Genomic DNA, 26,372 nt, shown 5'->3' on the forward strand with positions numbered 1-26,372 from the left:
ACCGATAACCTTAACTCCCTTATCGGCAAATGCAACAGCCATAGGAAGACCCACATATCCGAGGCCTACAACACAAATCTTAAGATCACTAAACTCCATTAGTCAATAAATGAATAATGTCTAAAATGAATGAGTGACTGGACCATTGGAAATCCACCAAAAAATCGCGGTGAGAGTATATTTCAAAGGAAAACCGGAATTCCGTTTCGGTAACTGCGAAGAATGCAGTGTGGGTTATTTCAATTGTCTAATGAGGCGTTCAAGAGTGGTTTACCTCCTCCAGTTTCGGTCCTACATGGTTTTGACTCTCAGTTATCCATTTCAATAGGGTGTATACAACTATTAATTGTTTGTACACAAATAAATATATCGATTTGCATAGTAGCAATGTCCTTTTAGTTCTCCCATATACCTTCCATGGTCGTCCATATTTGGCACACGAATCGAATTAATACATTCTTTTCTTTCAGGATACGGACAGTGGACATAGAAATTGGAATTCGAATAATACCAGTACTACAGGAAATAACGATAGCAATTCATACCTCATTCCCTGTATGAACAAATTTCATTTGTCTTGGAGGCAAAAGAGTTACAACATCACATCCATGAGTGATCCGATAGAAGTGAGCTAATGGAGAATTGATAAGACAATGATATACGAATCTCTGAATGAATAAAATCTGCAAGAATGCTATTCCCTATTCGTGGCATTCCAAAAGTGTACACAGAAGCAATTTGAATGTTGTGGTCATAATCACTACGTTTTCTTCTGATTGTTGAACTATACGAATAGAACCCCCGTTCAACTCCTGTGTCATTTGGAAAGAGAGTGTAGGCATTTGGATTCAGAAGGTAGTCATTGTAATCATAATGCCTCACATTTGCTTTTACATCAATAGCAACAAATGTGGCAAAGATGGAACCTAGAGAATGACCAGTTGTGAGGATATGAGCCTTTGGGTGCTCCCTAAGCAACGCAATGATAGACGAAAGAATCTGAAATAAGATCAAACAGTATAAAATACGCGAGAACGAACCGATGCATACATGTACAAATATGTTCGAGAGGCTGCACATCCATTACAAACAGGAAATGAAGTTAGGATGGGAGAAGACAGATTTTCAATGAAGTTGACATAGTCTTGCGAGGCACGGAAAACAATGATAACTACATTGACAGACAAGAAAGTACACACTATCTTCTTTTTCCCACAACCCTACAAATCCATAGAGACTGAGTTGCGGCTCAGAAATGACTGTGGCATAGGACAATGAAGTGGAAAATCGTATACAATCATCACAATCCATTTTCTACGATAATATAAAGTTATGGATACTACTGAAAGAGTTTCTTGAGAGCAATAGGAGAGCGAATTGAGTCTCCACATCCTCAAAGCTTGCTCTTCATCATAGTCATCGGAAGTAGCCCAAGTTAAACCAAGTAATCCAAGTGTTAACAAAAACGAGGCAATCATGCAATACTCCGACACAAAAGATACACTGTCTTCGTATGGATCACCATATCTGATCGAGAGAGAATATCCCTGAATTGTTGACTTCAGATTTCCAGTTCCTTTTCGCATATGCAAATACCTACATATGGAGAACAGTCAATAGAAATGAGGATTGCATTGCATAATTTCTTTCTACTGCTTGTTCTTTTAGCTGTTTCTTCATGTCTATCAGTGCCAAAGCTGAAATGTCCAGCAGAAGAGTCAAACGGCTATAAATGGCCCGAAAAAGCAATTGGAGAGAGTTCTGTACAATACTGTAATGGAATTGGGTATTATCGACGCATTTGCCTTTACAAGAATACTAGTAGTGGTCCTTCGGCTGTTTGGAGTAGTTTAGTGAATATGTGCAGTACTATCATCTTTTCTGTGTGATTTATAGAATGCAAAGGGGATGACACTTGGAAAGAGACACCTGCTGGTCAGTATGCATATATAGATTGTCCTGGAGCTTACGAAGGTTATATAGGTCGCTTTTGTACTCCAGAGGGTGACTGGGGTTTAATCAAAGATTTGTGTTATCTACCAGATGGACGAAATGTAGATGAGTACGAAGTAGAGTTATGAGGATATACAGTTGTATTATGACGATTCTGTTTATTGACAAACATTTCTACTTGGTGTAGTGCTCAGCTAATCGTTCTAAAGCTATCTTCTCGTCTTCTACTTTTTGTGATTGTAATGCCTCCTTCACTTCTGCCATACACATCATACACTGAAGAGGAGTCATTTCCTCAACTTTTAAATTCCTTAATATATCACAGATCTGTTTCTCCTTCCCGCCTTGTTTCTTCTTCAAAGAATCCTCACACTTTTGAATGATCTGTTCTGGTATTCCAGCCATTCGCGCAACATATAGACCATAACTCTGGTCACTTACACCTGGTTCCAATTTATAGGAAAGAAGCAAGGAAGAAGGTGTTGGGATAGCACACATCTTGTAATTCTTCATATGATTGGAACCTCGAGCAAGTTCTGTAACAGGTCGATAATGTGTTGCAAAGAGTGTTCGACACCGAATCTGTGAATGGATATGGTCCAACACATTGGTAGCAATTGCAATACCCTCATCAACACTGGTTCCTCTTCCTAATTCATCAATAAGAATGAGTGAACGTGAAGTTGCTATAAGTAACATTCCATTCATTCAAGTACCATTCTTAAGAATCATTGATGTCTCACTGATCTCAGAATAGAAGGTACTTCGATCATTTGTAATGTCATCAGCACTTCCAACACGAGAGTAAATCTTATCCACGATACCAATTACTCCTTGCTTAGCAGGGATGAAACAACCCATCTGAGCTAGAATCACACACAATGCGACTGATCGAAGGAATGTTGTCTTTCCACCCATGTTAGGACCTGTCAATACACAAGTACGGATAGCATCTGAAGACGAATTACAGTTCATGCTGATACTATTCGGAATAAATGTCTTTCCCCGTGCTTGTCGCATCATGAGATCTTCAATGACAACATGTCGAATATCCTTCAAATCCAATGTGGACGCTACTCTTAACCCCATATCATTCTCTTACAGTCATCCACTTGAGGTCGAACATATCCATTCTGACGGCATACCTTTTCCAATCCACAGTTTACATCCAGCATACTCAGGGATGCATTACATCGGCTGATTAATAAACCTTCCTTCTCCACTTGATCCTTCAGAGACTCGAAGATTTGTAGTTCGAATGCTCTCACTCGCTCTGCCGCTTGGAAGCGTCTCCCATCCAAAGCCGTCAATTCATTAGTCTTGTATCGAATGTGACTCTTCAGCATTTGACAAGGAAAGAATGTGGTTGAGTCATTTAGTGGTGTGGATGCTGGGACCTCAACATGAAACCCTAGTGCATCCGTCCATTTCACTTTTAGACGGGAAATCCCTGTCTTTGCTTTATATTCTTCTTGAAGTCGTTTCAGGAGTTCTGTGTCATTTTGCGCTAATGCGCGCCACTCATCCAGTTCTGCTGAATATCCTGATGCAATGAATCCTCCATCAGCAATAGAAAATGGAAGTGATTCTACAAGAGCAGAAGAAAGAGCAGATAACAAGGGAGAAGAACTTACATCTTCCAATTGCTTAACCAGATTCTCCAGAACTGGATTCTTTGAATATTTGAAACTGTCTAAATAGAATACGAATGATACTGGGTTACCTTGAATGACTTGTTTCACAGACTCACAACATCGAAGCATATCACGAATAACTCCCAAATCTTGAGGTGAACCTCGTCGTAATAAGAGTCTCTGAAATGATCGTTCAGAATCACCAAGCGTCTTTAGTAGAGGTGTTAGAGCCGTTGAAATATATGGATGAGTGAGAAAGAATGAGAGAATCTGATCATAACACAAATCACTTCGATACATCTAATCGACTGTTTATTTCAGACACATTCGTTAGAGGAGATGATAAGCGATTACAGAGTAGACGGCTACCCATCACTGTTACAGTGTGATCCAATGTCTAAGTCTCAATCTCATCATTGATCCAGCACATTCATTACACTCCCAATAGTACTGTCATGAACTCCTCGAATCAGATTCAGAGAATCACGTGTATTTCGATCCAACTCTAATACTCCTAGTTCTTCTTCTTCAGACAAGAATAATCGCGGGAATAATCCCATTTGTGTTTTGTTGATATACTGTAATAGAGCTGTTACAGACATCATCTCCATATGTGATAACAATCCCTTCTCTACGGGCTGTTGTAGAGCCTGCAACTCAGGATGCGTCGAGATCAGCTGAGCCAAACCCTGATCACTCCATGAATCTTCTGGAAGACAAGTTACAACGCACTCAGAGTCTCCTTCTTCATTCATGCCGTTATCTGACATTGGCTTCGAAGCACCCAGATATGACCGAAGTGACGGAGGGAGGTTATTCCGGAGTGTCGATGGGAGTAACAGTTCGCGAGGATCATATCGAGCAAGGAGACTCGCCAATTGAGCTTCACAAACATTATGAACAGCTAGTTCTCCTGTACTGATATCCACAACAGAGAAGCCATAGTGGTGACTTTCTGTGGCATCGGAGAGAGCACAGAGGAAATTGCTACGACGAGGACTCAATAGTGAGTCTTCGACGAGGGTTCCTGCAGAGATGAGACGAACCACTGATCGATTAAGGACCGAATTCTTTCGTTTTTTGCTTTTTGCTACTTCTGGAGTCTAGACATCAACGAATGACAAGAACATCACCTCAGTTTGTTCACAAATTGCCACTTTCAAACCTCGACGAATAATCTTCTTCACGTAGTTGTCAACAGTGAAGTAGGGAATACCACACAAAGGGATGTCCTTATCTTTCGATTATTTATCCATAGGAACACCTACTTTGGTACTTTCCTCTCGTCGTCAGAGCGATCCCAAGGATTTGTGAGATCATTATGGCATCTTCAAAAAAGAACTCATAGAAATCTCCCAAACGGAAAAACAAAACATAGTCTACAAATTGATAGATTCTTGCATACTTACCCTTGTATTGTTCCTTAAACCTAAAGTACTGCTGTAATGCAGGTGTTAACTGATCCTTATCAACAGCATCTGAAGAAATAAACTCTCGTTTGCTTCGTGGAGTTAAGCCGGAACGAACAGCAAGTGATCGAACCGAGTTAAAGAGTAAAGGTGTTGGTTTCACACTCAGTAAAAGTCGTTTAACGACTTTACTATAACAGAACATGTGAAATGATCAAGAACAGAATACACTATCAAACCGGTATTTCGGCTCTTGAATCCCTCACTCGATATATAGATTCTGAATAGATAGATAGGATCCATACAATGTATAGTTTCATCACATTCTTCTTTGGGGACAATCCATACTTATCATTTCATGAATAGAGGGTATTTTCTCCTCTTCACTGCCATAATATCCCACGATTTCTGTCCAACGACCAGAATTTTCGGGATTTTTCTCGTTGGTTTTTTGTTGTTCAGTAAATAGACTTTGTTTGATCATGGAAACGAAAGAAAAACACTTACAGCCTGTTGTTGATAATATCAACATCCCCAAAGCTGAAGAAGAGGTTCTTGAGTTCTGGAAGTCCATTGATGCTTTTGAAACCTCTTTGAAGCTTTCAGAAGGAAGACCAGAGTATTCTTTCTATGATGGCCCTCCATTTGCTACTGGACTTCCTCATTATGGTCACATTCTTGCTGGAACTATTAAGGATATTGTAACGAGATATGCTCATCAGACTGGACACCATGTAGTGCGCAGATTTGGATGGGATACTCATGGAGTGCCTGTCGAGTTTGAAATTGATAAGAAGCTTGGTATCACCTGCGCCAAGGATGTAGAGAAGATTGGTATTGCTAAGTGCGTTGTTTCGTCATTCTTTAACTTCTAGGTACAATGCTGAGTGCCGAGGAATTGTATCGAGATATTGCAAGGAATGGGAGATTATTGTGAATCGTTTGGGTCGTTGGATCGATTTTGAACATGGTTATCGTTCCATGGAACCCTGGTATATGGAATCTGTATGGTGGGTATTCAAGTCCCTGTGGGATAAAGGTCTTGTGTATCGTGGTTATCGTGTGATGCCCTTCAGCACAGCTCTGGGTACTCCTTTGTCGAACTTTGAAGCGAATCAGAACTACAAGGATGTCACAGATCCGGCCATTGTCATTGCCTTCTCTGCAGCAGATGAAGAGAGTCATTATTGTGTTTTTAGCTTATCTCTAGATGTGTACTATCTTGCTTGGACCACAACACCATGGACACTTCCCAGCAACATGGCCCTAACTGTTCATCCTGATTTTGAATATGTTGAGATCAAGGATATTGCTACTGGTCGATTGTACTGGTTAGCTGAGAGTCGTCTCTCTATTCTCTATCCTAAGATGTTGAAGAAGGGATACAAAGGAGGTGAGTTTGAGATTGTGAAGCGTTGTGTGGGTAAGGAGATGGTTGGTCGTCATTATCTCCCTCTCTTCCCTTATTTCAAGGATTGGACAACTGCCTTTAGAATCATTGCTGATACATATGTCACAGATGATAGTGGTACTGGTATTGTACATTGTGCTCCTGGATTTGGTGAGGATGATTATCGTGTTGGTATTGCTAATGGTATTGTGGAACTGGGTGGCAAAGTGCCTTGTCCAATTGACTTGAGTGCTCACTTCGATAGTTCTGTGCCTGATTATGAAGGGCGCTATGTGAAAGATTGTGATAATGATATTATGAATCGATTGAAAGCTGAAGGTCGTCTCATTCAGAAGGCTAGCATCATTCACAGCTATCCATTCTGCTATCGCTCTGATACTCCTCTCATTTATCGTGCTATTAGTTCATGGTTTGTAAGTGTCACTTCCATCAAGGAACAGCTTCTTGCCAACAATGAGAAGACTTATTGGGTCCCTGCGTTCGTGAAGGAAAAACGATTCCATAATTGGCTCCGAGATGCTCGTGATTGGAATGTGTCTAGAAATCGTTATTGGGGTACACCTCTTCCTATTTGGGCTAGTGATGATGGTGAAGAGATGGTGGTGGTTGGCAGCATTCAAGAATTGAAGGAATTGACTGGTGTGGAAGTAACAGATCTGCATCGTGATACGATTGACGATCTGACTATTCCCAGCAAACAAGGAAAGGGACTCCTTCACCGTGTTCCTGAGGTGTTTGATTGCTGGTTTGAGTCAGGTTCAATGCCTTACGCTCAGCAGCACTATCCCTTCGAGAACAAGGAAGTATTTGGTAACGTTGTGATGTGATAATGAGATGTAGAAGCTAACTTCCCTGCTCAGTTTATTGCTGAGGGATTGGATCAGACTCGTGGCTGGTTCTACACCCTTATGGTTCTTTCCACTGCTCTCTTCAACAAGCCTGCTTTTCAGAATCTCATTGTGAACGGTTTGAATGAGATGAAGAAATGATTCATAGGTCTGGTGTTGGCAGAAGACGGAAAGAAAATGAGCAAGCGACTGAAGAACTATCCTGATCCTCAGGAAGTGATTAGCAAGTACGGTGCTGACGCTATTCGTCTCTATCTCATCAATTCACCTGTTGTCCGTGCAGAACCACTACGATTTAAGGAATCAGGTGTGCATGGAGTACTGAAGGATGTATTGATCCCCTGGTATAATGCATACCGATTCCTCGTTCAGAACATTGAATTGTGGGAGACCAAATGTTCATGTTCGTTTAAACCTTCACGTGAGCAAGCTATTCACAGTACGAATGTGATGGATCGATGGTTGCTGGTAAGTATTGGCTATGGAGCTTGATTATAGGCTACTACACAAGAGTTGATCTGTTTCGTCCGTCAAGAGATGGAGGCATATCGTCTCTATACAGTGGTTCCTCGTTTGGTTGACTTCATTAACTCGCTCACTAATTGTTACGTGCGACTCAACCGTCGCCGATGCAAGTGTAACAAGGATAATAAGGACGAGTCCTACATCTCCTTGTGTGTGTTGTATGAATGTCTGCTAACTCTCTGCCGTCTGATGGCTCCATTCACACCGTTCTTCACGGAGTATCTCTACCAGAATCTCCGTCGTATTCATCCTGTTCGTTCGAAAACTCTGCTTCACATGTAGGATGTGGATAACTCTAACGTGTCTGTGGACGCTCTGGGTCGTGCTGCGTCAATTCACTATGTCATGCTCCCAGAGCCAGATCTCTATGCATGCTGTGATGATCCTGTGATTCGACGCCAGATGGCTCGTCTGATGATGGCGATTGAGATGGGTCGTGTGTTGCGTGAGAGACGAACAATCTCACTGAAGATGCCCGTACGTCGCATCGTTCTCTGCTCTGCTGACAATGAGGTCCTTGAAGATATTCAATCCTTGGAGTCCTATCTGAAGGAGGAATTGAACTGTCTTGAGGTTATTTATGATCACGATGAGTCAGTGTGGTGTAAGTGCAGTATCTCACCAGAGTTCAGCGTGCTTGGGCGAAAGCTGGGAAAGAACTTCAAGTCGGTTGTATCAGAGCTCGCTAAACTGACTGGAGATGATGTGAAGAAACTGGAAGCGGATCATAAGCTAATGGTGGCTGGATTTGAGTTGGCTGAGGATGAATTAGTGGTAAAGCGAGAGTTTGTGTCTCCTGATAAGTGTTACGAAGGATGTGTATCGAGTGATCACTCATTCATTGTTGCTATCGATACGACACAAGATGAAGAAGTATGCTCGCTAGGAGTGGTGCGTGAGTTCATCAACCGTGTCCAGAAACTTCGAAAAGCAGCTGGATTGGTGCCTACAGATCGTATCAAAGTGTTTACGCAGATTGAGGACGAGTCTGTTCTTAAGGTTATTGAAGCCTACAGAAAGACGATTGAGGAGAGATTGGATTGCTCTGTTACCATTAACTTACCTGTACCTGAATCTGAAGTAGTCATTAAGGCAGATGAGGATGAGATTAATGGTGCCAAGGTTATGTTTACCATTACTCGTAATTGATTGGGGTCATGATGATTTAATTGTTATTAAACACCTATTGGGTCGTTTAGGATGAATGGTCATCATTCAAACTAAACCTCCTATTCACATCTGTTGCCAGTCTTTCGTGAAAATGTTGCAATTTGTCCCTTTTGTGAAAGACGCGGCATCTATTGGCGGCAGAATGCTCGTTGCTCATTATTCTTCAAAACCAAGCCAAATGGAACAGGAAACCTTGTATATTAAAAAGCTCAGCGAGAATGCCACTACACCTGTTCGTGGATCTCCTTATTCTGCAGGTTATGATCTCTTTAGGTAAAGGATTTGTCTCCTTGCTATTGTAGTGCTGCTGACATTGTCATCCCTGCTCATCAAAAAGCACTTGTTCCGACAGATCTTTCTGTTGCCATTCCTCATAACTGTTATGGACGAATTGGTATTTGTTTTATCTTGTGTATTATTAGTAGCTCCTCGATCTGGTCTTGCCTTAAAGAAGTTTATTGATGTTGGTGCAGGTGTAGTGGATTGTGATTACCGAGGTCCTCTTGGGATCGTATTATTCAATTTTGCAGACACAGATTTTGAAGGTTTGGTCTTGTGTTGATTGTGAATTATAGTGAAGAAGGGAGACCGAGTTGCCCAACTAATTCTCGAAAGGATTTGTATGGCCCCCATTGTTGAAGTGGATTCTCTGGATGACACAGAACGGTTCGGATAGAGAGAGATGCATAATGTGTAGAGGTGCTGGTGGATTTGGCTCTACAGGAGTTAAACGAGTTCACAATAATCAATAGGTGGAGTGTTTCTTACAAACAATCATATGAAAGAGAGGAACGCAACTGCTTAACGTTACCAGTTCCACTATAACTAGCATACAAATTATTACTTCTTCTACATCTTAACTTAACTACGAACATCTACGATCTATGCAACTGAACGAGAATCACAAAAACTGCAATAATAACCACTACAAGAACTACTGAAATTCCGATGATCCAACCCACGAGTGCCGTTGTATTAAAGCATCCATCATCACTCACACGGTTGTAGGGACTCGCGGGAATACCCTTGAAGATGATTCCACTGAAAGTAAGTGTAGAATTGGATAATGATCCAATACTCTCCTTCTCTACGGTTAGATGAGGTTGGCCATTGCGTGTTAACTCGATGGTGGATAACGAAATTGGCTTTTCGGTAATCGCTGGAGTAGACTGGAACCCACAGTCTACTAATCCAGTAGCGTTTTCAGTGTGCAACATGATGTCTTTGATCGTCATGGTGTACGTTGCCGCCGCTAGAATTTAAGCTGTACACTCAGTAACTCACTCGTATCCTTCTGTCCTTTCTGTACACTGAGTGAATAACTAGAACTCAGGCAATTCACTCAAGCCAACGATGTTGTAATAACTAAGAAAGGAGCTCCAGTACATGCGACTCCGTTGTAGCGGTACTCTGTAAGCTCCAGAGATTTGACAAAACCTTTGATGTTTGTCTTAGAGAGTGCTGAATACTCTACAACTAATCCTTTCTATTCTCTCCCACTTCCCCAATGCGTATCATAGTTCATACAGTAATGAGCAAAAGTACCACAGTCTATTTAACAACAATATTGTGTCTCTCACCAGCTGCAACTAAGCTAACAAGGAGCAGAAATACAAAAGAAACAGATTTCATAGAATAAATGTTCTGTTTCAAGTGTGTTGAGACACACAAGATTCGATCGAATGTTCTTTGTTAAAACACATTGCATTTCGGATTTCCCCGACAATTGGAAGATACTCTGGATGTGAATTTGAAATATTCAACAAAAAATCAAAAAAGTTCTAAGGACAATCCTCACGACTACATCACCTTTCAGACAGCAACTTATTGGCTTCCTAACAATAAGCATAAAGAAAGGCTCTTACGGGTCAAAATGTAGTGTCCACGCTTGGAAACTTCCACAATCTTTCCCTGCTTGACTAGCTCACGGATTCCAGCACGAGCGCAGGAACCGTTCATCTTCAGACGATCAACAATAGTATAGACAGTGATGAGTTTCATCTAGGAAATCAACACTAAGACAAATCTGGATACCTTAGGAACCTCAGCAAGAAGCTTGTCGTAATCGGCCTTCTCAAAGTAGACCTTGTTATCGACAGTATCTCTCACCTTTCCCTTGCTCCATTTCTATCAATTAGATATCAAGTTTCTGTCCAATACCTTCTTTCCGTTGGAAGACTAAAGAAGTGTTAGTGAATCAATCCAATCAAAAGAACTCAACTCAGTATTCATAACAATACATACCATGATGTAATCAAGTTGTCAATAAGAACAATCTAGTAAAAACCAGAGTGAACTACACTTCGGAATATCAATGAATGGTGCTGCAATAATATTGTCATTCTCTTTCATTTATTATTGGTTCCATTTGTACGAGTTCTACCGTGTTCACCTAAGTTGATTCAACTAGAAAGCCCTTATAAAAATAATTGATACAACGAAACAAGATTCAATTTCTCCAATCCAAATCGTCGATTGGCTGCATCATTGCTTTTCGTTTCTTCTTTGAGGCATCTTTCTTTTCTTTCACAATGACCTTCATTTCATCTTTACTAATAGAGTAAGTGGACTCGCCGCCACTCTCTTCAATGATACTGTGAATCTCTCGTAGTGTTTCTTCTGGAAGTTTTTCGTCTGTTGAATTCATATTCTCCAGAAGCATTCGATACGCTCTATCTGTTACCAATCATCGCAACCAAGTACTCTGCCTGCAATTGGAATGCATTATCGCCATCCTCTAAACTCGCAAGAACTTCTTCTTCTTCTTGCTTACCCTCTAGATTTCATACCGTCTCAACGCAACCCACTCTTTATCTGCTCTTCCAAAAACTCATTAAACTCTTTCATCTCTTTCCTACAGATTAGAAAGGACTGTGTACTAAAACTCCTTTAACTGCTTTTCTGCATCCTTTGGCTTTATACCCGTAGCTAAAACGCCTTCGAGCCGATTATCGAAGAAGTCTGCGGGAAGAGAAGTGGTTTGAGATGAACTGATTGTTTCCTCCAACTGATTATCTGGAGTTGTCACTGGCGTAGGTACAACTTCTGCAACTCTGTACAATCAAATTCATATTCAAAATCTCTCACTTCTTCGATTTCGCAAGATTCTTGTTCCTTTTCGCTTTTTCTTTCAATAACTCAATCATCTATTTAAATTACATAAATTATAGTATCAAAACCTTAATATGCTTCTTAGATCGACAATGTTGATTCCATTCTCCCTCAGATACGATTTTCTCTTTACAGAGTTTGCAGAACATGGTTCCATCGTTTTCATATCTGATTCTCAGACGACAACGTAAAACTCACTTTACAAAGGCCGAAACAATATTTTGTGATGATGACATTATATTAGAAGTAGTATTGACAAAAAGACAGTCAAGATATAATAACAGTAGTTAACGAATGAATTGTGTCAGGTACGTCTTTGGGTATCATTCCTAGTTCAAGCAATCATCTAGAGAAACAACCAAGTGGAAAAGAAGAATTCCCAAAATACCAGGAATAGCATTCAGTATAATTTAATCACACATTTTTAGTTTACGAGTTTCAACAAATGAGCCTCCGAGTTGGAATTGATTTGGGAACTACAAACTCCTGTTGCTATTATGAGTGGAAAGGAAGAGCCCAGTGTCTAGAGTACCCTAATGGAAAAAATCTTCTCCCTTCTTATGTTGAGTACAAATCAGATGGGTCGACTGTTGTCGGAAGTATTGCAAAGAAGAACCTCAGATTACCGAAGTCTTGTGTCATTCATAATACCAAACGACTCATTGGGAAAGAATTTGACTGTCCTGAAGTTCAAGTGATGGTTAACAGTTGTGGTCAGCCTGTGGAGAGTATTTTTGGGAAACCAGTATTCAACCTTAATAATGGAAGGACCATAACTCCAGGAATGGTTGCCTCTAACATTATCAAATATATTCTGGATACTGTAGAGGAAAAGTGTGGAAGGAAAGCTACACAAGTTTGTGTTACTATTCCAGCTCATTTTGATAATAACCAACGAACTGCAACGTATCAAGCTATTGTTGATGCAGGTGTACCAGAAAACCGTATTGTAATTGAAAACGAACCAACAGCAGCTGCTATTTGTTACGGTTTAGATAACAATGCAACGAACGTCCGTGTTCTTGTATATGATCTTGGTGGTGGTACCTTTGATGTTTCCATCTTATCAATTCGAAATGGAGAGTATCATGTTGACACATATGAAGGAGATCCCCATCTGGGAGGAGCGGATTTTGATGAAGCCTTATTACGGTGGATTGAAGAACAGTATTTAAAAAAATATAGTGAGGATATGATTCCTTCAACTATGCCTGATCATGTCAAACTGCGCCATCGTCGTCGGTTACTAGCGGCTGCAGAAGCATGTAAGGAATCGTTATCTGCAGTGTCTGAGAGTATGTATGTATCTCCCTTTGTTCCACAGTATAAACCATTGATTGCAGAAAATGAGGATAATATTGAGATGGAAGTGACTCTCTCAAAGCTGAATTGTATATTGGAAGAATATATTCAGCGTACATTCAAAACTGTAAAAAAAGCAATGTCGAATCTGAATCTTACTGAGAATGATATTGATCATGTCATCTTAGTAGGAGGATCGAGTCGTTTGAAACTCGTTCATCAGAAACTTGGAGAACTATTTGGTGAACGTAAACTAAAACAATCGGTCAACCCAGATGAATGTGTGGCAAAAGGAGCTTGTTTGTATCTGATGAACAAGTCAATGATCCATGAGAGGATTGCTTATGCTCTTTCGACGTCAATCATTAACAAACGAGTGTTGTGTGTGATTCCTCGTCTTGCAGAACTACCTGCTACTTATTCTGTGAATACTTACACGGTTGAGGATGGTCAGAGATCAGCGGGTTCATCAATATACCAAACACAACAAGAGAAGAATAATGATATCATTCCTATCGATTCGAGCTTGGTGAAACTGGCTCCTTATAGTTTTACTGGGTTCAGAATTGCAAAGGCTGGTGAAGTTGGGTTCCGGACCACTTTTACAATTCGGGAATCTGGAATTGTTTATGTGACTGTAGTTGAAATCAAAACGGGTAGAATTTTGTTGGAGGATAAGATGATTCGATACAAAGATTAGAAGTTGTTTGTACTAATAAAGCATCACTGTTCTGATTCTATTCATGAAACACACTTATTACTGAACGTACAATTTCACTAAAGGATTTCCGCGGTAACATGTCAGTTATTTTGTTCTCTTCAATAATAACTCTGATGCCGGAAAAAACGACAAAGATTGGGATCGATTTAGGAACTTCTAACTCTTGTTGCTACTGCATTAAGGGACAAAATAACGTACTTCCAGTTCCTATGGCTGATGGATCCTATCTTCTTCCATCGGTTGTGTATTATAGCAAAGACAAAGATCCGCTTTTGGGTATTGCCGTTAAGAAGCATATTACTGGTGGAAAGACCACAATTGTACGAAACTCAAAGCGTTTAATTGGACGAAGGTACGATTGTGAAGATGTTCAACTCTTATTGAAGTCTTGTGGTGCGCCTGTAATTAACCGTAATGGAAACCCAGTCTTCGATCTGAGTTCTATTGGAATGGAAAAGACTCCAGAGGACATTGCAGTAGACATTATTCAACGCCTCCTAGTAGAAGCTAGGAGGTACACAGATGCAACCGTAACAGATGTGTGTGTCACTGTTCCAGCTCGTTTTGATAATAACCAACGAACAGCAACTCTTAGGGCTCTGAAACGTTGTGGGTTTTCAGATAAGCATGTCAGCATTCTTAGTGAGCCCAGTGCTGCTGCAATCACTTACCTCTATGAGAATGAAAATCATGGTGATCGTATTCTTGTATTTGATTTTGGAGGTGGTACGCTGGATGTATCCATTGTGAACATTGCAGATGGTAATATTGTTGTTGAAACAAACCGAGGTAATAATACTTTGGGCGGTGTGGACATTGACCAAATCGTTCTGGAGTGGATGAATAAAGAGTTTTTGAAATCATTCCACAAGCCTCTCGATACAAAGAACGATAATACTGCTAATGGAAAGAGACGAAACACTTTCACCAAGCTCTTAGTCAAAGCTGAAGAAGCAAAGATCTGTCTCTCGACTGAGAAGACAGTTGATATCTCCTTTGAGGGAATTCCCGGTACAATGACAGATGATGGTGATGATTCACTAATTAGTCTCACACGAGCTACATTTGAAAAAGAAATTAAAGATATTGTGAACGCTGCATTGAAAGTAGTGCAAGAAGCACTTGATGCATGTCATCTCACAAAGAGCGATATTTGTGATGTTGTCTTTGTAGGAGGTTCTACTCGTATTCCTTTATTGCGGAATGCTGTTAATGACTATTTCAACTCTAATAAAGTTAGAGATGGAGTAAATCCTGATGAATGTGTTGCAAAGGGTGCTTGTTTGTCTTTTCTACGCAGTTTTGTTCTTGATGATAGTGCTTCGTATAGTCTTGGTCAATTAGTTGGTGGAGGAAGAGTTCAGTGGGTGATTCCACTAGATTGTCCACTTCCTGCTAAGAGGTCTGAAAAGACTATTATTAGGAATAGTAATATGGATATGGTTGTAACTTATCTCTTTCAAGGTAATAGTGTGAATAAAGGTTCAACATCTCCTTCTTCCGAATGCATTCCACTGGCTCCTTTCTATTATGACTTGAGTGAACTGGATGATATTGAAGGTGCTGTTATTGAAACCACATTTGAGATTAAAAAGTCTGGTATTGTATATGTTACTGTGATGGAAGAGAGATCACAAACAATCCTTTTAGATAACTTTAAGATAGAATTTGGCAAATAATACTGTTATGTTGAAACAAAGAATCTAAATACGTTTACAGGCTCGAGAAGGTTGAATCCGAGTTGGAGTAACTTTTCTTACTTTCCTTGATTTCACCAACGATAAACTCCGCTTTCGTTTCAATGAATGTTTTGCAGAAGAAGGTGATTGATTTAAGATTTCTTGAATCTCTTGTGAGTTTGATTCTGAAGTCTCCTGTAAAGCCACTGTCGTTTGTTTCTGCTCCTTACGGGATTGTGATTTCGCTTTCCGTGACATGGACTTAGCTTTCTCTTTCATCTGAGAGACTTCGCGAGGTAGGAAATCGAGATTCCTCCTTTCAGGAGAACATGATTTTGCTGCTTTTTGAAATGTATCCATCCAATAGGAATAATCGATGTTATCAGTGTTCACCAGTTTGAATGCGGTTACAAACTTCAGTAATAATGGATAATCCTTTAATTGAGATTCCAGTACATCTGTTTTCTTCATTGCCAATACTTCTTCAGAACTCTTGCAATTCTCCCAAGGAAGAGTACCTAGAAGGATACAACAAATCATATAGCTGATTGCTGAAATATCATCAGAAAAATACATAGGACCAAGAGCATTACTGTTGATGGAAGTGAATAAAGGTGTACCTCGATCACCTGTCGATGGAGTGACTCTTCCCTTTGTTTTCCTATCTGTCAGTGACTATCCTGACTATTACACTTCTGCTGCACCAAAGTCAACAATGACAAGTTGATATCCTTTAGATGTTTCTCGAAGCATGAAATTATCAATTTTAATATCATTATAAATCACACAGTGAGAGTGAAGGAAATGAATAATATGGAGCTACGTTATAAGCAAGAGCCAACTCATACACAAGATGCAGCGATACTATAACAAAGATACTCAGGAAGACGACCACCACATTCAGCAATGTAGTCACTCAAACTCCGTGGAAACAATTCCATTGCCAAGTATGTATATTTGTTGTCTTCTGTAGTTCCAGATATTAAATCCTTCTTTCCTGTTGAACTCCGAGGAAAATGAGGAATTTCTATACATGATTCCAGAATTCATCCAAAAACCCTCATTATCTTTCATAAAAGCAAGAAACCGAACACGGTAGAATGTACATTCATGAGATATTAGAAAAGCAGCTTGATTCTTCTTCCGATTCTTGTTCACAGGCGCGATTTTGATTGCAAACTCTTTAGAACCAAGAGTATTTGTTGAGGCTAAAATAAGAAAGGATCAATCTTGATTACCTGCAAATACAGTTCCATATTCTCCTTCTCCAAGTTTCCTCTTTAATATCCAAGGGCCAACTTTGTTTCCTTCTTTCAAAGCTAAAAGACTCATTTGTGTAGAAAAGAGTGTTGACAAACAACGAAAACGATCGAATTATCTCTTTTGAGGTCTTGGAGGTGGTGCAAATTGCTGGTATAATGAAGGCATCTTATCATTTGATTCCTCTCCCACATGATGTCTTTGATATAGGGCGCATCGAGTAGCCTGATTCCGATTTGCTGAGTTCAGTCTTTCCAATAGTTCCATTTTCTCTCGCATTTGCGATGGTTTCATAATCACAAATTCTTCATCCTGTTCCTGTGGAGACTGGTCTTGGAGAGTTCTAGAATGATCTACGGATCCAGAACTCGAATCTGAAGATTTCGAACGAGACTCCAAGGATCCTGAGAATGGAAGTAGGGAAGACGAATGATGCTCAGACGTGGTTGAAAAATGTTCTGGAGAATGCGTTCGTGGATAATGAGGAGGAATTTTGGGAGGAGAAGTAACAGATTTCCCAGGGTTTGGAAGAAGGGAAGACTTGAGAGTTGAAGGAAGTGGAGACTTGGGCGAGGATCGGTGAGGAGGAGAATTGAGGGGAAGAGGAGGCGGTGATCGAGATGTGGAAGATGATTTTGAAAGAGAAGATGTGGGAGTGAGAGAGGAAGATTTAGGAGAAGGTGACTTGAGAGAGGGAGGAGGTGGCATAGGAGGTGGAGGTGAGTTAAGAGAGGGAGGTGGTGATGTGGAAGATAGAGGTGACTTGAGGGAAGGTGACATAGGAGGTGGTGGTGACTTGAGAGAGGGAGGTAAGGATATAGGAGGTGGTGGTGACTTGTGAGGAGAGGTTGTATGAGACGGAATAGTAGAAAGAGGGGGAGGAGATCGATGAGGAAGAGGAGAAGATTTTTTAGGCAGAGATCGGATGGCAGAAGAATGAGTTGATGAAAAGAGAACATTTGAAGAAATATCAGATGAAGATCGATTTGAAGGAGGACTCGATCGGAATTTCAGTGAGGCTTCCGGGATCGTAGATTGAGGTATTGGTACCAGAGGAGGAGCTGACATGCGCTGATTGCTTTCCTCATCATCAGACTTCTTTGTCTGGCCCATTCTAGACTCCAGTACATCAATACTCCGTGTTAGATCCAATATCTCAGGCACCACATCAGACATTTCCTCTAGCATCTCGCATTGACGCTCAATCTCGCGTTGTTGTTGTTTGATTAATTCAATTTCATCAACCATCCGCAGTACCTCATCCATCTTCTCACTCAATCCATTCACCGTATTGAGAAGAGCACACACACGACTCACATAAGAACGGCGACATTGCTCAGCTTCCACACGAATACGCTGAATCTCTTTCTCCATTTGCTTTCCTTGAGCTTCAAGTCGATCCTCTCCCATTGAGGAAGCAGAGACTGGATCAAGTTCCATACAACGAATGAGATGAGAAAGCTCAGAAAGACTCTAGAATAAAGAATGGTGATTGTGAATACAGATTCTTGACAATGAAGATGTACTTTTGATGAATCAAAGAGTTGATAAATTAGGTCTGTAGATGTTGAAAGAGAGATTTGTTTGGATGAAGGAAGTACTTGATAAACAGACAATAGTTGGGGATCAAGATTACTCTGTCTCTACAAAGAATTCATCTATGTTTTAGCTACAGCAAGATCTTCAATAATAGATTGAAAAGGAGTATAGTAATGCTTGAATAAGGTTACATTCGAACCATCACAAAGTTCAACAGTAATTTCATATAGATCAGAACACATATAGATGGGTGAGAATGGAACGACTCCAATCTCCTCAACTGTTGAAGAATCGTTACAAATCACGGCATCATAGAGGGCATAAGCCGGATTCAATACAAGTGTATCGCGGTTAACAATCTATGAATTATATACCCACTCTTTCCCTTTACACGATTGAAACGAGCTTTCAACATTCCAATTGTACAATGACCATCAACTAACATATTCAGATGTTGAGATCCATATGTGATATCTACAGCAATCGAATCATTGCTTGTTTCAAAGGATAAGGGTGTTGGATCCATCTTTAATATATCGGATACTAATTCATCATCTCTACAATACATATGTCCTTGCTTTATTTGGATTTCATCGGTATGTACTCCAATTCCCTTCTACTCATCAATCTAAAGGCATAGATGCTACAGAAATGACTTTCTTAATACTAGAAATCATCTGTCCATTGGAAGAGATAATCGGGATTTCTTTCACTATCCCCTCAAAGATACCAGATACTTTAATATCCATTCTTCAGTGCACTACAATAGAATCCAAATTTGGCAATAGTGATATCCGATTTGGCGTGATTTCTATCAAAATAAGTGAAGAAGAAATTGGCAATCCTTCTATAAACAGTCTATAATTGTTTTAAATAGAATGATGGGCCTATTTGATGAACTAGAGTGACATTGACATCTCTCTCAACTCTATCCTTTATATACCATATGCGAAAAAACAAATAGATATAGCTTTTCCAGACTCGTATGTGTCTGGATTAATGGTATGAGAGAACAAATAGATCTAACCGGATTTGAAGTATAACGGGTTTTATACTTGAAGAATTACTGGCATTCTGGATGATGCCTCAAATCCGGTATCATGGAAATGATCTCTTTCCTCCATAATTCTCTATATTTATAACTTCAAACTCTCCCAACCATGTCTCTGCGTATGAGAAGTTTGACAAATTTCATTAAGGAAATCAGAAACTGTAAGATTGTTCTTGAAGGTCAGTTATGGGCGTAGGCCAGACCAAAGAGGCTGAGTCAACGCGTGTCATGCAGGAGCTTGCTACTATCCGTAGCAATTTCACTAAAGCTAAGCTGACACCCAGTGACCGTAAGAAGTACGTCTGGACCCTCGTATATATGTAAGTGTGTTGTAAAGAAGAAGTTATGTTCCTAGTTATCTTCTTGGATATGAAATCGACTTCGGTCACATGGAAGTGATTACCCTAATTTCTTCCCCCAATTTCCAGGAGAAGCAGGTCGGATATCTTGCTGCTGCTGTTCTCTTCAAGAATACGGATCAACTGTTCACTCTGATTGTGAACTCAATGAGAAATGATGTCATTGGAGGAGTCGAAGTCAACCAGATTCTGGCTCTTTCGGCTGTAGCTAACCTTGGAGGACGTGATCTTGCTGAAACTCTGTTGGAAGATATTCTCCAGTTGGTCCAGAAAGATTCAACCACCAAGCTTGTCAAGCAGAAGTGTGCTTTGACTCTTCTGTCTCTGTTCCGATCCAGTCCTGATACTGTGGGAACTTCATGGCTCGATAAGGTTCTTCCCATGTTCGATGTTCGTGCTAACATTGGTTGTGCATTGTCTGTCTCAGGTCTGTTGGCTAACATGATTCCTCACATCAAGGAGGAAGAGATGATTGAGGATATTCGTCACATTTCTATTGGTGTTCTGCGTACTCTGGTATTGGATCGCTGGTGCCCTGAGAACTATGTCTACTATCAGGTGCCTTGTCCTTGGCTTGTTGTCAACTGTTTGCGTATTCTCAAGTCGTGTCCTTATCCTACCTCAAAGAAGGATGTGAATAATCTTGAAGAAGCTTTACATACCATTCTTCAGCACAATGAATTAACCAAGAGTCACAACCATGATAATGTCACTCACGGAGAGTTGTTCGAGGCTGTGAATCTGATTATTTCATACGGAAATGAGACAGATCCAGAGTTGCGTAGCTCTGTGGTTAGCTATCTGGGTCGTTTCATTATGTATGAGGAGCCCAACATTCGTTATCTGGGTCTGGACTTCATGTCACGTCTTGCTCAGCTTGCTGGTGTGTCTGATAAGATCAAGAAGCATCAGGATACTATCATGGCATCTCTGGAGGATCCCGATCTTGCTATTCGTAAGCGTGCTCTTCATATGTTGTTCTCCATGTGCGATGAAGAGAATGCTGAGGAGATTGTGAAGAGACTTCTTGAGCATCTGAAGACATCTGATTATATGATTAAGGAAGAGATGGCTCTGAAGGTTGCCATTTTGGCCGAGCGTTTCCCTCCTGATAACCGTTGGTATGTGGATGTGATTGTGGATCTGATGTTGTACTCTGGTGACTATGTATCTGATGATATTTGGCATCGTATGGTCCAGATTGTATCTCAGCAGGATGATCTGCAGGAGTATGCTGCTCGTAAGATGTATGAAATGTTGCAGCCTACCAATGTCCATGAGATTATGATCCGTGCTGGAGCTTATATCCTTGGAGAGTATGCTGAGCTGATTGCTGAACCCGAGGATGAGGATGCCGAGCCTGTGGAGCCTGAAGCCATTCTGGAAACTCTTCAGAGACATTACACGAAGGTGAACCTTCAGACACAGATCTTGATGATGACTTCCTTCGCCAAGCTGCTGGTCCAGTTCGAGGAGCTTGAGGATGAAATCCGTGAGTTGTTTGAGGCGAATCTCTCTCATATTGACAGTGAGATGCAGCAGCGTGCAGTGGAGTACAGTGCTCTGGCTGATGATAGTGAGGTCATGGAGACTGTACTTGATCAGATGCCTCCTTTCGCTGAGGATCGTGAGAACGTGCTGGAGTTGAAGTTGAAGGGACCTGAAGAAGAAGCTGAGGAAAGTGAAGAGGAAGATGACGATGATGACGATAGTGATGATGATAGCGATGACGACGATGATAGTGATGAGGATGATGAAGACGATGAGGAGGAAGAGGAAGAAGAAGAGGAGGATGAAGATGATGGTGAGGCTGAGGGAATTGATCCTGATGTGGAGGAGAAGATCCCTGTATGGTTCACGAACTGTCTTATTAAGAACAAGGCTGTTCTATATCAGGATGGTCGTATCCAGATCGGTGTAACCAAGGATATCAAGGCTCCTGAGGCCCATTTCAATATGTTCTACTCGAATAAGTCGGGTGTCACTCTCAAGAACTTCAGTGCTGAGCTGAGCAGTGAGGAGAGCGGTCTGAACATTGAGACTACGGAAGTCAAGGATACTATTGAGGCTGGTGCTAATGCCAAGCAGCAGATCACTGTATCATGTGGAAAGCCTTTCAAGGAGAGTCCTACTCTGACTGTGTCCTTCTCATGCAAGGGCAAATCATATGAGCTTCCTATTGAGTTCCCTGTGGTAGTAATGACATTCTGCAATGAGACAGATATGGATGCTGATGCCTTCCAGCAGAGATGGAGTAACCCTGCTTTAGAGGAGAAGCAATCACAGGAGACATTCCGTGCTGCTGAAGATAAGGATCTAAGCACTCTGGAGACGCTGCTTCCTTCTCTGAATATGACGATTGTTGAGGGAGTAGATGAGTCTGCCAACAAGGTGTATGCTACTGGTACCTTCGTGACAAGCAAGGTTGGTGCTAGTGGTAAGCCGATTACCGTGGGAATTCTTTGTCTGTTCGAATGGGCAGCGAAGAAGAAGGCTTTCCGTCTGACAGTGCGTGCATCCAATGCTTCAATTGCTGCTGCCTGTAAGGAGCATCTCAAGGCCCAGCTTGCTTAATTCTATTGCTGATTGCATTATGTTTGTTACAGTTTTCTTTGTCACAGAGTTGTGTTTGAGAAAACGTGTCCTAGAACATCTAACTAGAAAGGAAGTGGAACCGAGAAGAGCCTGTCACGTCGATTATGAAGAAGGCTTCTCTATTAAGGGACACGTTGCTCTGTAACTTCGTTCTTCCAACAAATATTACGAAGGGTATGTTATCTGCGATATGTCCGGAGTTTCTCTATGATTGTAAGTTTACGACGCAGTATAAGCTACATCAAGAAAAGGATGGAAATAAACAACTAATTGTGTGTGTATTTCAAGTTCACTTGTGATGTCATAGGGTTATCACTCAGCGCTTTCCAAATGTGGATTTTCTATGTATTGAATTTGACTATGAAGTGATTCTCTATTCTACTACCCTAAAGAAAGACGAGATTCACTCAAGGACAAATGGGAAAAAACTGTTCTCCTCACTGGATAATAAGTTACGTATGGGAATTCCTATTCCTCGATCTGCAATAAAAGGAAAGAGCTGGTGTAAAGTATTGCTCACAGGTTCAAGGTGGATTATCTTTTCGGTACCTTATCTTTAGACGGATTCCATATGAATGGCAGTTGTCCAGATCATCTAGTAGCCTTCCTATTGGTATATTCAATGCTGGTGCGACCTGCTATCTCAATTCGCTGATCCAGGCATTCTTTTTCATTCCTAGTTTCCGAGAACTAATTCGAGATATTGATCTGAGTAACTACTTTCCAAAAGAAACAGAAACTGATGCACTGACTCGAATTCAATTTATCTTACGGTCATCAACCCTTGCATTACAAAAAGTGTTTTATCTGTTAGAGCACTCTCAAGTTTCTGTCAATTTGAATCCATTGTTAACCTCATTTGGATGGAACCTATCAGATATCAATCAACAAGTGATGCTGGAATTGAAGTATGATTCGTAGCGAGATATTCATGAAATGATGATTCTACTCCTTGACAAATTGACCAAGGAATGGAGACAACTGAATCATATCTCTGCAGAATCCAACACACTCAGTCCTTATGGTGAGATTCTCGTGGATTTTTCATTCTCAGATCGTTTGTTTTGTGGTTGTCTTTCCTCTGTAATGAAGAGTACTTGCAGTTCCTTTCAATGTGAGCGTAAGGAACCTTTTCATGTTCTTTCTGTTGTAAGTTTTCATTTTCTCTCTCATGTTGAGGAAGTCTTGAATCACGCGACGCTAGAAGAGTCCTTGAAGTCCTTCACATGTGTAGAAGAAATGACTGGAACCAATCAGATTGTGACGCTCAACAACCAGAAGGAAGATGGAACGCTCCAAACTCGAATTCATCAGTTGCCTCCTATCTTGTTCATCCAATTGAAACGATTTACTTATTCTCCTTCAGCTCAAAGTGTGCAGAAATTGAATAGTTTCTTTTCATTTCCATTAGAGATGGACATGGGGCCTTTTACTGACAACAATCATTCTGAGAATGTGTATTGTCTCCAGAGTGTATTCATTCACGGAGGAACTCTTAGTGCTGGACATTATTACAGTTATGTTTGCACACAGCGTAACGGTGTAACTCCCGTGCAATGGTGCATGGTAAATGATGTAAGAGTTGAAGAAGTATCGATTCAAGAAGTACTCGAACGATCCTTTGGAAAGAAAGAGGAAGTCACTCTGAAGAGAACGCGGAGGGAAGCTGAGAGGGATGACTTGTATGTTCACAGTTCAAGTGATCCTGAAGAGAAATTTTTATCCGGGAAATCTCGATTACGATTGGATGGAGGTCGAGATGAATTCATTTTGGATGCTAGAACTACAAGTGCGTATGTTCTAGTTTATGTACAGAAAAGTTCTCTTGAAGATGAATCATTTTCAGTCAAGCAAAACTCTTCATTCATTCGCAAGCTTCTCTTGATGGATATGGAATCTCGAGTACGTGACTATTTTGTATCTCAAGCCATTCAACTCGACATCAATTCTCTCTCTCTCCTCAATCTGGGGACTCATCAAACACAGCGGGTATGGAAAGAACAACCTCTCAAAGAAAAACGTCTACAGGATTGTGGACAAATATTGGGAATTCCTGTGCGTCAGCAGGACTGGTGGTTAATGGAACGTCACTCAGAGACAGGTCGTTGGCACGTCACCCGACGTGTGGTCAAGCGAGAATTACAAGATAGTAGTATTGAGATGGTTGAAAAACATGGATCACAAAAAGGAGGTCGAGCCTTTCTCACTCTCTACTGTCGAAGTTTTAAGAATCCTGATTTTACTGTGGGGAGACTTCATAAAACACAAGAAGAATGTTTGGTCTTTTTGCAACATGAGATTCGTGGCAGACGCCAGTGGCAAGATGTTCTTGTGGATCAAGACCTGAAGTTGCATGTGTTTTTATCTCATGTTGCACAACTTGTTGGAAGTGTAAATATAAGGAGAAATAATGAAGTTTAGTCACCGCGAAATCTGGAGGTATATTTAGTAAATGAAGAAGAAGGAGATAATCTCATACGATTACCAGCAGATGATCGATTAATGACAATTAAAGAGTTTGGTATTACTGTACATCTAATCATGAAATCTAATGAATAGTGTGGAGCACACTTCTATCTTGCTTTGAATCCAATCCAAATAATTACCCCAATTTTTGCTTCTCCAAAACTTCTGAAGATTTTTTGTATTCCTCTGATGAAGTACTTGTCCATATACAAACCTCACATCATATCACTACATGGAGAGGCAACTGTGAGGCAACTTCAGGAAGCATTAATGGAACAGTTACAAACAGGAACAGTTCCACCATTTCCTAAGAAACAAGACTTCTCGTATGTGTCTCATGTACCTCACAAACCCTTGGATATTCGACTGTTCCGTTTTACAGGAAGAGGACACTACGAAGAAGCCTCAGAATGGATACATGAAATGAATCATTTAATGAATCACAAGAAATGGCGGGAAGAATGGATTCTTTGGCGAGTGATTCATAGTCTTGGTACAAGACGATTTGATCTCCAATGTGGAAATGAGTTAAGTGAGAATGAGTTACTTCGAAATGCGCTCCAATTTGGACCTGTTGGTATTAATGATTTGCGAGAAGGAGAACTATTTGTATATTATGATGTGTGTGAGAATCTTCTTGATACTTATGAACAACTATATGTGAATGTTATAAAAGATGATGAGTATCAAGAGATAACTGTACAAGTGGATAGTCACTGTACATGTGAATCTGTTCTTGCTGCTGTAGATGAGATACCTCAGTATCATGGATATGAGAAGTATTGTTTTTGTATGGAACACAGTTTGCTAGCAGTGGAAGAAGAACCATCACATATTGTTCGTTATGGAGTGAAGCATCAAACAGTCTCTCCGTTATGTGTTCAGTGTATTGAAAGGCATCCTATTAACAGCTTGAAGTGTTATGGATGTGTGATAAACCGATGGAAGAAAGATGGAAGACCTCGATATTCTAGTCAGAATATTCCTAGAATATTCTTTATTGGTGATAATGATACATATGAGTGGATTCAAGAATATTTGACATCTGTATTTCATCTGGAGGGAGAACGGACGATTTTGATGTATCTCAATTGTTATACTCGACCTTTTGCCCCACGACGTGAGTGGGTTGTTATTGATTCAATGAAAGAGAAGATTTGTGATGATCCCGTAGAAGGATTGTATGATGTAGACCAAAACGAATGGCTTCATTCTCCAGTGTTTTGCTTGTATCGACCCGATTATGAACAGGGTGAAAATTGGATAACTCCTTTACGTATTTCTTCTGTTTCTTGATCTATCAAATCACATTTCCATATTACTCCAACTGATAAATAAC

The 26,372-nt window shown here is 40.5% G+C and overlaps 11 protein-coding genes across 11 annotated transcripts; 6 read left to right on the forward strand and 5 right to left on the reverse strand.

Moving 5' to 3' along the window:
• Nucleotides 1–1,859: 1,859 nt before the first annotated feature.
• JH06_1381 (hypothetical protein) lies at nt 1,860–2,081 on the forward strand (the record flags this gene model as incomplete). The annotated part of the gene is given in 3 exon segments (XM_014673293.1): nt 1,860–1,883; nt 1,897–1,939; nt 1,954–2,081. The coding sequence occupies 3 exon segments, from the start codon at nt 1,860–1,862 to the stop codon at nt 2,079–2,081; spliced, it is 195 nt and encodes a 64-aa protein (XP_014528779.1).
• A 46-nt stretch (nt 2,082–2,127) lies between these two features.
• On the reverse strand, nt 2,128–5,201 carry JH06_1382 (DNA mismatch repair protein; the record flags this gene model as incomplete). The annotated part of the gene is made up of 8 exons (XM_014673294.1): nt 2,128–2,639; nt 2,670–3,026; nt 3,056–3,646; nt 3,677–3,857; nt 3,886–3,984; nt 4,016–4,690; nt 4,721–4,824; nt 4,856–5,201. 8 exons carry the CDS (start codon nt 5,199–5,201, stop codon nt 2,128–2,130), a joined length of 2,865 nt encoding a protein of 954 aa, XP_014528780.1.
• A 277-nt stretch (nt 5,202–5,478) lies between these two features.
• JH06_1383 (isoleucine-tRNA ligase) lies at nt 5,479–8,929 on the forward strand (the record flags this gene model as incomplete). Its single annotated transcript, XM_014673295.1, has 7 exons — nt 5,479–5,840; nt 5,872–6,176; nt 6,207–7,217; nt 7,248–7,373; nt 7,404–7,723; nt 7,754–8,032; nt 8,063–8,929. 7 exons carry the CDS (start codon nt 5,479–5,481, stop codon nt 8,927–8,929), a joined length of 3,270 nt encoding a protein of 1,089 aa, XP_014528781.1.
• A 199-nt stretch (nt 8,930–9,128) lies between these two features.
• JH06_1384 (deoxyuridine 5 -triphosphate nucleotidohydrolase) lies at nt 9,129–9,702 on the forward strand (the record flags this gene model as incomplete). Its single annotated transcript, XM_014673296.1, has 5 exons — nt 9,129–9,223; nt 9,253–9,344; nt 9,376–9,495; nt 9,526–9,616; nt 9,648–9,702. The coding sequence occupies 5 exons, from the start codon at nt 9,129–9,131 to the stop codon at nt 9,700–9,702; spliced, it is 453 nt and encodes a 150-aa protein (XP_014528782.1).
• Nucleotides 9,703–10,774: 1,072 nt separating this feature from the next.
• On the reverse strand, nt 10,775–11,197 carry JH06_1385 (ribosomal protein S25; the record flags this gene model as incomplete). The annotated part of the gene is made up of 4 exons (XM_014673297.1): nt 10,775–10,951; nt 10,985–11,077; nt 11,111–11,128; nt 11,186–11,197. 4 exons carry the CDS (start codon nt 11,195–11,197, stop codon nt 10,775–10,777), a joined length of 300 nt encoding a protein of 99 aa, XP_014528783.1.
• Nucleotides 11,198–11,399: 202 nt separating this feature from the next.
• JH06_1386 (hypothetical protein) lies at nt 11,400–12,210 on the reverse strand (the record flags this gene model as incomplete). The annotated part of the gene is made up of 6 exons (XM_014673298.1): nt 11,400–11,622; nt 11,654–11,726; nt 11,758–11,804; nt 11,836–12,003; nt 12,038–12,096; nt 12,130–12,210. The coding sequence occupies 6 exons, from the start codon at nt 12,208–12,210 to the stop codon at nt 11,400–11,402; spliced, it is 651 nt and encodes a 216-aa protein (XP_014528784.1).
• A 296-nt stretch (nt 12,211–12,506) lies between these two features.
• Nucleotides 12,507–15,763, forward strand: JH06_1387 (chaperone; the record flags this gene model as incomplete). The annotated part of the gene is made up of 2 exons (XM_014673299.1): nt 12,507–14,019; nt 14,235–15,763. 2 exons carry the CDS (start codon nt 12,507–12,509, stop codon nt 15,761–15,763), a joined length of 3,042 nt encoding a protein of 1,013 aa, XP_014528785.1.
• A 24-nt stretch (nt 15,764–15,787) lies between these two features.
• Nucleotides 15,788–17,095, reverse strand: JH06_1388 (CK1 protein kinase; the record flags this gene model as incomplete). The annotated part of the gene is made up of 5 exons (XM_014673300.1): nt 15,788–16,424; nt 16,455–16,582; nt 16,612–16,790; nt 16,822–16,971; nt 17,002–17,095. 5 exons carry the CDS (start codon nt 17,093–17,095, stop codon nt 15,788–15,790), a joined length of 1,188 nt encoding a protein of 395 aa, XP_014528786.1.
• A 42-nt stretch (nt 17,096–17,137) lies between these two features.
• JH06_1389 (hypothetical protein) lies at nt 17,138–18,433 on the reverse strand (the record flags this gene model as incomplete). Its single annotated transcript, XM_014673301.1, has 1 exon — nt 17,138–18,433. The coding sequence occupies one exon, from the start codon at nt 18,431–18,433 to the stop codon at nt 17,138–17,140; it is 1,296 nt and encodes a 431-aa protein (XP_014528787.1).
• A 1,366-nt stretch (nt 18,434–19,799) lies between these two features.
• On the forward strand, nt 19,800–22,546 carry JH06_1390 (hypothetical protein; the record flags this gene model as incomplete). The annotated part of the gene is made up of 2 exons (XM_014673302.1): nt 19,800–19,933; nt 19,969–22,546. 2 exons carry the CDS (start codon nt 19,800–19,802, stop codon nt 22,544–22,546), a joined length of 2,712 nt encoding a protein of 903 aa, XP_014528788.1.
• A 479-nt stretch (nt 22,547–23,025) lies between these two features.
• Nucleotides 23,026–26,329, forward strand: JH06_1391 (ubiquitin carboxyl-terminal hydrolase; the record flags this gene model as incomplete). The annotated part of the gene is made up of 5 exons (XM_014673303.1): nt 23,026–23,096; nt 23,128–23,458; nt 23,489–24,958; nt 24,989–25,096; nt 25,127–26,329. 5 exons carry the CDS (start codon nt 23,026–23,028, stop codon nt 26,327–26,329), a joined length of 3,183 nt encoding a protein of 1,060 aa, XP_014528789.1.
• Nucleotides 26,330–26,372: the final 43 nt, after the last annotated feature.

The sequence above is a fragment of the Blastocystis sp. subtype 4 genome (genome assembly GCF_000743755.1).
Source record: "Blastocystis sp. subtype 4 strain WR1 chromosome Unknown seqid_0048, whole genome shotgun sequence".
Classification (NCBI taxonomy): Eukaryota; class Bigyra; order Opalinata; family Blastocystidae; genus Blastocystis; species Blastocystis sp. subtype 4.